General features: G+C 35.6%; 1 protein-coding gene across 1 annotated transcript in view; it reads right to left on the bottom strand.

Moving 5' to 3' along the window:
- The window catches only part of LOC127438669 (teneurin-1-like), a 279,485-nt gene that overhangs the window by 113,005 nt on the left and 154,412 nt on the right, over window positions 1-12,068 (bottom strand). The window contains exon 5 of the mRNA XM_051694410.1: window positions 5,105-5,343. Coding sequence (XP_051550370.1) covers window positions 5,105-5,343 — 239 coding nt within the window. The remainder of the gene's footprint in view (window positions 1-5,104; window positions 5,344-12,068) is intronic.

The following is a 12,068-nucleotide window of genomic DNA, read 5'->3' as shown; positions in this document are numbered from 1 at the left end:
AAAATAAAAACTCTGTAATCATTTACTCAACTTTATGTTATTCCAAACCCATATTTTATTTTATTTTTATTTATTTATTTTTTGCTTCTATGAAACACAATAGGAGATGTTAGGTAGAATGTTAAGGACTGACAGCCTCAGTTCCCACTCGCTTTCATTGTATGGAAAAAAAGAGCAGGTTCAACATTCTTCAAAATTTCACCTTTTGTATTCAATGGAAGATAGTCTTACAGGTTTGGAAGGACAAAAATTGTGACAGAATTTGGTACAGTAACTGTTTAAGCTCTGCTGACAGCATCTGTGGCATATTATTGATAAACACAGAAAATAATTTAGACTTGTACCTCAGTTTGAGAGAAAAAAAAAGAAAAGAAAAAAAAGAAAAAGAAAAACATGCTTTTAATTCCTTTTATAGCCAATATATTTGTAGTTTGTTTGTTTTGAGAAACTGAGGAATGAATCAAAATAATTTTTGTGCAGCATCTGTGGCATGTAGTTGATTACCACAAAAAAGTATTTTGACTCCTTCCTTTCATAGAGCATTAGTCCAGTATATATCATGACAAATGTATTTCCCTTTGATCTTAAAAAAAAAAAAAAAATGTTTATTGGGCTATGAAAACATACTGAAACTTTCAGAACTCAAAATTTCTCAGTCCAAAAAGACCATCTATTGAAAACCAGTGCAATTCATGTGCAGATTACGTGAGGGCCTACACATGGACCCTTGCATTGCCCCTATCCTATCCTTAAAGGGATAGTTCACACAGAAATGAAAATTCTCTCATCATTTTCTCACCCTCATGCCATACCGGATGTGTATGACTTTCTTTCTTCAGCAGAACACAAAGATTTTAAGAAAAATATCTCAGCTCTGTTGGTTCTTACAATGCAAGTGAATGGTGATAAGACCTTTGTAGTGCCAAAAATCACATAAAGGAAACATAAAAGTAAACCATATGACTCCAGTGGTTAAATCCATATCTTCAGAAGCTATATAATAGGTGTGGGTGAGAAACAGAACAATATTAACTCCTTTTTACTCTAAATATCCAATTTAACTTTAACTTCCAGATGTGAAAATGAAACTAAACAGGCACAACAAGTGAATTTTAGATGTAAAAGTGAAAGTGAAAGTGGAGATTTAGAATAAAAAGCGGACTTACATTTTGTTCTATTTCTCCTACACTTATTATATCGCTTCTGAAGATATGGATTTAACCACTGGAGGCTTATAGATTACTTCTCTGTTTCCTTTATGTGATTTTTGGAGCTACAAAGGTCTGATCACCATTCACTTGCATTGTATGGACCTACTGAGCTAAGATATTCTTCTAAAAATCTTTGTTTGTGTTCTGTAGAAGAAAGAAAGTCATAAAGGTCTGGGATGGCATGAGGGTAAATAATGTGAGAATTTTCATTTTTGGGTGAACTATCCATTTAACCCTACCCTAATAATACACCTAATAGACAATGGGAAGTTAACAATATGCCTATTGGCCAATCAAAGTAGACTTCAAGACTACCACACAAGTTAACATGTTTTATGGGCCCTTCTCTTCTCATCTGTGACACTTTTACTCAACAGGACAAAATATTTTCTTCAGCATCATAAGATAGCGTCCATTCTTATGCTCATCCTTTCTTTACATTATTTTTTAATATTTATTCTTTTTATCCCTTCGCTTCCCTACATTTGCTCAGAAAATGGACTTAGAACATATTAAGATTGTTAGATAAGAATGAAAGACAAAAAACAATGCAGACGGATTGAATCTGTTTGGACTGTGTGCCAGTAATGATGGGGTGAAAGACGACCATACTATCATTAACTGCACATCTCCAGGACACCCAGAGATCTAGGAAACTGTTTATGTGACATCATTAAAGGGTTAGTTTAGCCAAAAATGTCAAATCTGTCATCATAAATCTGAGGCTGTCTTTAAATACATGCAGTGCACATCTATTCTGTAATGTGCATGATGCATATGCATTGCAGAGACCAACACTTACACATCATTTTGCTTCCTTTCCTACAAAAACTATTATTTATTTTTTTTAATAATCATGAATTATTAACATTGAATTATTGAATTTATTGACAGCCCCATCTCATTTCATCAGTCACCTGAGGCTGATTACCTGTTGTCTGAGCTATCGATTTAGTATTGATACTGAGGTACCAGAGGCTGCATTGTATAGATATCAAAATTTTGGTATTGATCCAACCTTGCATGAGGGTGAGTGCACAATGATTTAATTTTTATTTTGGGGTAGACTAACCCTTTTAAAAGGATATGTGTGTGTGTTTGTTTTTAAATGTCAAAACTCTTCCGCCTATCCCAGCTTAATATTAAAACAAAACTATAAGCAATCCATTTGTAGGCTGATTTCCCCATAAAAGTATAAACACTGTGGCACTACCAAAACATTCCTATGTTTGCTTAAGCATCCCGACCAGCCCGTCAAAGCAACAGTGGTTCAATGGCATGAGTTTAGGGTGGGACTATACATTTTTTTTTTGGACAAATTGCAGATGGGGGGAATGTTTGGGGAAACCCAATAGCATTTTTCGCCATTTTGCTTTGTGACGCTACTGCAGGGCTGTTCACTGACTTTTTTTTAGGTGTTAGCATTGGTGCCAGTGAACGAAAAAATTCACAAGTGGTCGAAATTGTTTTATAGTTATTTTTGACATTATTTATCACTATTTTCATTTTTCACTATTACAACTACTACATTTTTGACACAATATCATATTTTTAAGGATTTTATATAATTACATACTTTTATTTATATAAATATACTGTCCATCACAAGATGCACCAGAGTGCTGCAACATCCTCGTAATTTCTTTACTGGGTGTTTGCCCCCACTTTCACAAAATATGTTTTTCCTTATTTCCAGCTATGTAATTAATCAACAATAATTTATATATATATATATATATATATATATATATATATATATATATATATATATATATATATATATATATTATCATTTTATTAATATATTAAATATAATTGTTTAAGAATAGACTCCTGAAAAACAAATTTCTATGGAACACAAATCTGAATAGCCTATTTGAAAAAAGCATCCCAACAGTGTTTCTCTGAATCTCAAAATCATGCTGAATCCAAAAAGAATCCAAAGTTCCAAATGAATCCAAATGCTGAATCTAAGTCAAAAGTACCATTGTTTAAGCTGGTCCTCTGGAAATTGAGCAGCTATGCTAACAGACTTGAGGGCAAACAGTAATAATTTTTCAGGGCAAACCGTATAATATTATGCATTTTTATTGATCAAATCTGTTTCTGCCAGTCTCTTTTTTGCACACAGAATGATGCGCGACTCTTGAGTGTGGCTGAGTGGCCAGTGCGCAGCATACAGGGAACATTACCACGACTGTGGCAACGCATCCACAGCAGCCCATTAAAGTTCAAACGCCTGAGATTTGGTAATAGCAAAGACATCAAACTCATTATACATTTTTCTTGTTGCAATGCTCCTCTTAGGTGGAACTGACACTTGGGTTACAATTTGTAGGCACATTTCTTCATATTCACAAAGGTGAGCAAAACTGTTGCACTTTACAGCCCTGCGCTAGTGGCTCAGAAAGTACACACTTCACCTTTAAGGCCTCTGCTCTAGCATGAAGTAAAATGTACTCCTGTTACGGGTTGTTCTGTAAAGCTGTAATTTCAAATGAAATGTGTTCAGAAGCAATATACACACTGTAGAACAGAAATGAACACCATGAATGTCAGATTCTCAAGAAATCATTAGCACGTGTTTGGGAATTGAACAGGTCCTCGTTTCATTAACGAGAAAACACACTCCCAGACACATGATTAGTGTTTAAAAGGCTGCCGTGTGAACTTCTGACCAGAAACTTTATTAACCGCAGTCTTTCAAGCGTTAATGGATGAAACCTTTTACCCTAATGTTTCTCTCTAAAATACGCATAATTTTTTTTGGTGTGATTTTCAAGAAAAATGCCTGTAAGAGGGTGAAAGCCTGAGGAAATTAAATCAGAACACTGAGGTGCATAAGCACTTCTCTCTCGCACACTCACACACACACACACACACACACACACACACACACAGTGACTTGGCTAAACAAAACTTTAACACCATTAACCTCTGAACGGCCTTGTGGGATATTTACTCTTTCATCTCTCATTCTCCCTCATCCCTCATTCATAAATATTCATCTCTCTAATAGAGTTTTTCACAGTGTGAGATCTGCTAATTCTATATGACCCCAACCAGCATGACAGCAGACATGGACTAAGAGAGAGAGAGAGACATAGAGGTGAAGAGATAAGACACTCACTAATAATGTGCGAGCAGAGCAGGACGAAGGCAGCGTAATTGCGTTAATGCACAAAGCCGTACATTTCCATTTACAGCAACAGTAGGGTTAACCGAATGAGAAAAGCAGTCTAGAGAGGGTGATTCTGGGTTAGTGGCTCAAGGGTGAGGAATACACCGTGCTGGAAGAGATTGGGTTATTTTGAATGGTCACAATTAAAATGGTCAAATCCAAAAATGGCCCTCAAATCTCATTTGCACTCTCATTCAATTATAATTTTTGTTAATTATTTCAAACGTCATTGTTTCAAACTTACTGTGATGTGTCTTGATGTGCCCTATTTGAGCTGAATGAGCTTTGAGTGCAATGGCAGAGGGAAAGATTATCATTGAATAACTTAAATTTAGCCTTTTCCTCACACAAAGCTATCATATGGATTTAGAAGTCTTGGAATATAGTGCACAAGTCGCATGGACTACATTTATGGTGTTTTAATAATACTTCTTGGTCATTTTTAAAGCTAAGAGCCTCAGTCCCATTAGAAAAAAAGCACTCTGAATGTAATGAAAAAATATTTCTGGTTGTGTACATTGAAAGAAAGAAAGTCATACGGGTTTGGAATGATATGAGGGTGAGTAAATGATGATATATTTTTCATTTTGGGGTGAACTAAACCTTTAAAGGTGATGCGTGTAATTTTTTCAAGGTTTCATTATATGACCCCAACCAGCATGATAGTAGACACGAACACAAAGACATAGAGGTAGCGAGATAAGACACTTACCAATGATATATGTCAGCAGTAGGGCCAGAGTCAGTGTAATTACACTTGCGCTCAGAGCCGTACATTTCCAGTTACAGCAACGGTATGGTTTACTGAATGAGAAGAGCGGTCTGGAGAGGGTTGTTCTGGGTAGTGGCCTCGGGGGCGGGGAATACACCGTGCTGGACGTGAGAGGGTAATTTTGATTGGCCGCGTTGAAAATGGCAGACGAACCAGAGCCGTGCTTGAACAGGAAGTGTCTGTAAATAGGTAACAGCATGTTAAATTAAGTCTGATCTGTCAATCAATTTATTTATTAGTATCTCAACATAACACATTTAAAGAAATGATACCTGGAAACAGAATCAGTCAGACAGAGAGAGAGAGAGAGAGAGAGAGAGAGAGAGAGGGAGAAAGAGAAAAAGAGAGATGGAATAACAAGAGTTTGAGAAAAAGAAAGAGGTGCAATCTGACTGAGTGATCTCTCTCACTTGGTTTGGTTACTAATTGGAGTCATTTGCTCTCTTTAATTACAGATATTTAGCACCAAAGATTAATGAGACATTATTAATAGATAACATCCCTTAGATTCATTATGATATTAATTACACTGAGGAGTTCATTCCTTGAGTAATTAAAAGGTGCCTACTTGAAAACAAATTTACTCTGATATTCTGACCTTGTGTTGTAACATCAACTGGGTTGCTCACAAATAACTTGTCCATGAACTGAATTACGATTTTAGGATAAAATGCATATGAATGTATAAGGGAATGTTTTTATTTTAAGTGCTGTTATTGATCACAATATTTTTTCCACCGAGGTTTTTCACCATTATTATTCACAGTAAAGCTTTTTTTGCAGTTTACTTAAAAAGTTCTGCACTGTGGCAAATGAGATTTTAAAAGTACAAATACAAGTAGTCTCTTATATTAGGTCATTAAAACAGCATACACAGTAAAAATACATGAATTAAAAGATATTATGTTTAAAATAGTGGTAGATGAAGTACAATCATCATCTTCTCCAAGACACTGTTGAGTTGTCATGTCAACTACCCAAAGCCCTTTTCTAGCCCATTTCTCTGCCTCTAGTTGTTTTTCTTTCCTTTTAAAATCAATGTTTCCTTTTTATTATGATTGGGCCCTATTTTAAGAGCACTAAGCCTCAAGCCCATCGGTAATTAGATACGTCATATGAGCAAAGTCAGTGGACATGGCCATGAAGTTTTGATATTTTCGTGCAAGCATGTGCTAAGTCTTGGAACAAGTGGGTTGGCGAAATTAATGGGATGGGTCAAGTGCAATTTAATATTGAGGTTCTTCTCCGGTTATTGGACCGTCTGTGTCCTATTATAGAGTATATTCCATTTTCTGTCAAGCAACATTGATATAAATGAAGACAGCCCATTTATAAGAATGTTGTAGTGTAAATGTGCTGTATGCATCCCCTGCTCTGTGACTGTTTTGTCGCCTGCTCTGCTCTGGACCGTGATATATGCGTTGTATGTTCTCCATCAGCCTCTCTGGAACTGTTGGCTCTTGTCCTGCTCGCCTGTGTCTTGCCTGCGTGAAATATGCTTTGATTCTCTCTCATTGTTCTTTGTTTTGTAATTTATATATACATTTGTTTCTCTGTCTAATGCATTGGAAAAGCAATACAAAATATACCTATTATTATTATTAGGCCTATTATTATTATTATTATTATTATTAATCTATTGACACACAAATCATGGCTAGTGTTAAAAGTGATCGAAAGCACTTTGATATCATCTGCTGGTTGAATCCCCAAACTGTAAATGCAGGAACTGATTTTAGACTTTTCGCCAAGATTAGATGTGCTTCTAAAATGTCTTAGCGCAATTACCTATTTCTCAGGAAAATAGCAAATTGTGCTTTGCACCCCTTTATTAACATAAAATACATGTATACACGTTTGCACATATACACCCACAAAAAGCACAAACACTCCCACCACACCCACTTGCGCTGGCATAAAAATTGCACTTAGAATTTGTGCTCACGAAAATAGAGCCTTATATGTGCCTACATTGTGTGACACACAGAAACAGGTATACAACCCTGTGGCCGTGTCACATAGATGACAAACAGATAGACAGACAGCCATGGAGAAATTGGTTAAAGCTTTTAGGTTAAAAGCCCAAAGGCAACAGATGGAAGACCTTGCATTCCCAAGATACACATGGACTCTAAACAGTAATTGATCGCTTTGCAACATCAGCTAATCTGGATTTACTGGGTGCTGGAATATAACAGGGCAAACGTGTGTGCAACTCTTCCAAAGAGACAAAGGAGTCAATCAATAAAAGCCCCCAAATCATTGAAAGGTAGATCAGTCTTAACACATTTACATGTTCATATGCTGATGAAGCGAAAAGGAGTGATGACATCAATATGGATTGAAGGCGACAGGAAAAACTAAACATTCAAACACACACACACACACACACACACACACACACACACATTTCTTTTGACATAATTTAAGGGACCATTGACTTCTATTGTTCTTTAAATTAAGCTAATTATAATTACTACACCATAACATGCCCCCTATACAGACAATTTAAGACACAATGTTTTTATTATGGTCATTTTTTAAGTTGTTTTCATTGCTGTAACTCCGCAAAGGTTCACACAAAATAGGTCATTTCAGATTTAATTTAACAATACCTCACCCTGTTTACATCAGGACACTTGCAAAAGTACATCCTCCTGTATACAAAAATCTAAAAAAAATATCACATTTATATTAGAATTCACATTTTTGGCAAATGCTATTAAATACCAGACAATCCAACCAGAGTGACCAAAAGTAGGTAACTACAGAAAGATGTCGTAAAGAAAAACTCATAGTGCAGATACTGTTGCAGGACTATGACTATAAATGTCAAGTACTAAAGGCGATTTGAGTCAATGAGAATAGGCATACACACAGACAAACACGCACAAGTTTTGGTTATTTGTTTACAGTGTCTTACAGGGTTGCTGAACAAAGGCCTAGCAGAAGTGTGTAAATGAGCATGCAATGGTAAAATGAGGCTTGAGACTGAGAGAAAAATTACAGTTTTCATCCACCATTAAAAAAAGAAAAACGTAATTTCACACTTAGACACGCAGAACTAATCCTGTCTTTATTTACTGTAGAATAAATAAATAACAATTAACACTCAGAAAAACAAAGAGAAAGGCCGAGACAGAGGGAGAGAGAGAGAGACAAAGAGACAGAAAGACATAAAGAAAAGAGCAGGTGTGAACACAGGAGATCACAGTTTTACAAATCAGATTTCTACAGTCTGAAAATAAATATTCTATTGCATCGAATGCTATTCTCACTCAAATCTCAGTGCCTTGTATTCCGATGGAAAAGGTGTCCAATCAGAAAATTATTTAGCAGAGATGGGCCACTTCTATTAAAATGAATGGGAGAAACTGGAACGCTCAACCAAGGAGCTCTAGCGGCCAATGGTCAATGGATGTAGAAAGCAAGACCTGCCTTACAGTTACATCACCTGTCAATCAACTCTAGAGCGCGCATGTGCATTAGCTATACAAGCGTAATCTTGACCGACCGTTTTTGAGATTTTGGTCTTTCTCCATTCAAGTAGATAGGAGCTATGACTGGAAATAGCCTCCCGAGAGTGTTCCAAAGCTGGCCAACATTGGACTGATTTGCTAGAAAGACTTTGGTCTAATTCACTGCATCTTGTTTTTATACTAAACACTTCTGACAAACTGTGAAATGTGGCACATTTTAAAGTAAACATTTTAAAATTTAACTAATGCTGCGGAATTATTTTTAAAATAATGTATATTAATTTGTATGATTTTGTATATTTTTCTTGTTTTAATATTCATTTATATTAAATCATTCTTATTGATTTTAATGATTTTAATATATAAATTATTACACATGTACATTATACACATTAAAATCATATATTCAAAATATCTCAAATATATTTATATACATACCAATATATAGTTAAGACCAGGGATAATTGTCACACTTTTAACTCAAGTGACTATTTTAAAGGTCAAGTTTATTTTTGAAAGTCAATTTCTGTATAGACACATATCTATTACGGGTTCAATGCAAGTAAATCTCAACTGACAGCATTAGTGGCACAATGTTAATTACCACAAAAAATTATTTTATCTTGTCCCTCTTTTTCTTAAAAAAATAAAACGAGGTTACAGTGAGACGCTTACCATTGAAGTTAATGGAGCCCATCCGTAAAGATTAAAATAATCAAATTTATAGCCACAAGATGTAAACAATATACATGTTATCAACATTATACAAAAAATTATGTCGATTGAGCTTAACTTGTATTGAACATGGAATATTCCTTCAAAGTCTTTGCAACAAAAAAGCCCAGGAAAAAAAGCATGGCATGTTGTCACACTACAGTATACAGGAAAAAAAAAAATAATAATAAGTATAGTAATTTTAGTACTTAGTACAGTGAATATTTTGTACACTGTAAGTACTGCAAGTAATACAGTATTGAATGTCCGTATATTCAGAACCTGCATACTGTAAAAATACAGTAGTCCAACTGCAAAAGCCCAAAGTACAAAGAAAACTCTAAATGAAAATGAGATGCTGTTGATTCCATCAAAGTTTACACTGTCTTCAACACTTTGCTGTATTTCACGCAGTCAAATAGGATTGTTTTGAAGGACCATATCAAAAATGAGAGCCTCTTGCTGTTGGAAGAACATAGCAGTCCTTCCACCCTCCTGTGGTAGTCTTGCAATTCTACAAAAAGGGAAAATGCACTTACAAATGTATACATACAATATAAGTACAGTATATGTAAATTGTTGTATGGTAAGAAAGGTTTTCTTTTTTCCCCAGTCCCCCTTCTGTTGACAAAGTGATGTACTGAATCAAATGTACAGTATACAGTAAACTTTCAATGACCAAAATACAGTAAATAGAAACAATTACCTGTTCTCTTCTCTGAATGTCCCAATTATGGTGGCCACAAAGAATCTGCTCAAATTGGGTTGTAATCTTTGTCCTGCTTCCCTCATTGTCATTCGATGAACAAGAACATGGTCTACAGGGCTCGAAATTAAGCACTGTCATGTGCTTGTCCTTCAGACAAGTAAATTGGTCATTCACTTGTCTGAGTAAAAAAGTTACTTGTCCAGAGAGAAAAAAAGGACATTTAAGTTACATGCTCAAGTAACATGTCAAAGTTTATGTTGTATATTTTTGTAAAATTATGACTGATGCCCAACCTAGATAGAAATGTAAACTGCACCGGGTAGGGGAGGAGGCTATTGTCAAATGATAATTATTTTATGTTATGAATGGTAGTCATATAAAGAAAAGCCTCCATCGCTACCATTAACAGCAGGGATATTCATGGTTCTATGGAATGAAATCTACTTTTTCATCATGTTATTGCAGCAAGATCTACCATGTACAATAAAGTCTATACAGTTGAAGTCATAAGTTTACATACACTTAGGTTGAAGTAATTAAAACTCATTTTTTAACCACTCAACAGATTTCATATTAGCAAGCTATAGTTTTGGCAAGTCGTTTAGGACATCTACTTTGTGCATGACACAAATAATTTTTCCAACAATTGTTTACAGACAGATTGTTTCACTTTTAATTGAATATATCACAATTCAAGTGGGTCACAAGTTTACATACACTAAGTTAACTCTGCCTTTAAGCAGCTTGGAAAATTCCAGAAAATGATGTCAAGCCTTTAGGCAATTAGCAATTAGGAAGGAGACGCATTCTGTCTCCTAGAGATGAACGTAGTTTGGTGCAAAAAGTGCAAATCAACCCCAGAACAACAGCAAAGGACCTTGTGAAGATGCTGGAGGATACAGGTAGACAAGTATCTATATCCACAGTAAAACGAGACCTATATCGACATAACCTGAAAGGCTTCTCAGCAAGGAAGAAGCCACTGTTCCAAAACTGCCATAAAAAAGGCAGACTACAGATTGCATGTGCACATGGGGACAATGTCCTCTGGTCTGATGAAACAAAAATTGAACTGTTTGGCCATAATGACCATCGTTATGTTTGGAGGAAAAAGGGTGAGGGTTGCAAGCTGAAGAACACCATCCCAACCATGAAGCATGGGGGTGACAGCATCATGTTGTGGGGGTGCTTTGCTGCAGGAAAGACTGGTGCACTTAACAAAATAGATGGCATCATGAGGACGGAAAATTATGTGGATATATTGAAGCAACATCTCAAGACATCAGCCAGGAAGTTAAAGCTTGCAAATGGATCTTCCAAATGGACAATGACCGCAAACATACCTCCAAAATTGTGGCAAAATGGCTTAACAACAAAATCAAGGTATTGGAGTGGCATCACAAAGCCCTGACCTCAATCCGATAGAAAATTTGTGGGCAGAACTGAAAATGCATGTGTGAGCAAGGCAGCCTATAAACCTGACTCAGTTACACCAGTTCTGTCTGGAGGAATGGGCCAAAATTCCAGCAACTTATTGTGAGAAGCTTGTGGAAGGCTACCCAAAACATTTGACCCAAGTTAAACAATTTAAAGGCAATGCCAAATACTAACAAAGTGTATGTAATCTTCTGACCCACTGGGAATGTGATGAAAGAAATAAAAGCTGAAATAAATCATTCTCTCTACTATTATTCTGTCATTTCACATTCTTAAAATAACGTAGTGATCCTAACTGACCTAAGACAAGGAATGTTTTCTATGATTAAATGTCAGGAATTGTGAAAAACTGAGTTTAAATGTATTTGGCCAAGGTGTATGTAAACTTCTGATTTCAACTGTACATTATCACAATACCAAAATCTCAGTAATCGGTAGTGAAATTTGACGACTCTCAATACCAGCTTCAATAACACAACAAATAATAACACTAACTAATTTGTTAATTATGGAAGAATGGTTTCAAGTTCTTAATTAATTATTCAAGACTAGTAAACAGTAAGTA

The sequence above is a fragment of the Myxocyprinus asiaticus genome, chromosome 4, assembly GCF_019703515.2.
Source record: "Myxocyprinus asiaticus isolate MX2 ecotype Aquarium Trade chromosome 4, UBuf_Myxa_2, whole genome shotgun sequence".
Classification (NCBI taxonomy): Eukaryota; Metazoa; Chordata; class Actinopteri; order Cypriniformes; family Catostomidae; genus Myxocyprinus; species Myxocyprinus asiaticus.
Note: the sequence above shows the minus strand (reverse complement) of the source record. Positions and strands in the feature narration are given on the sequence as shown.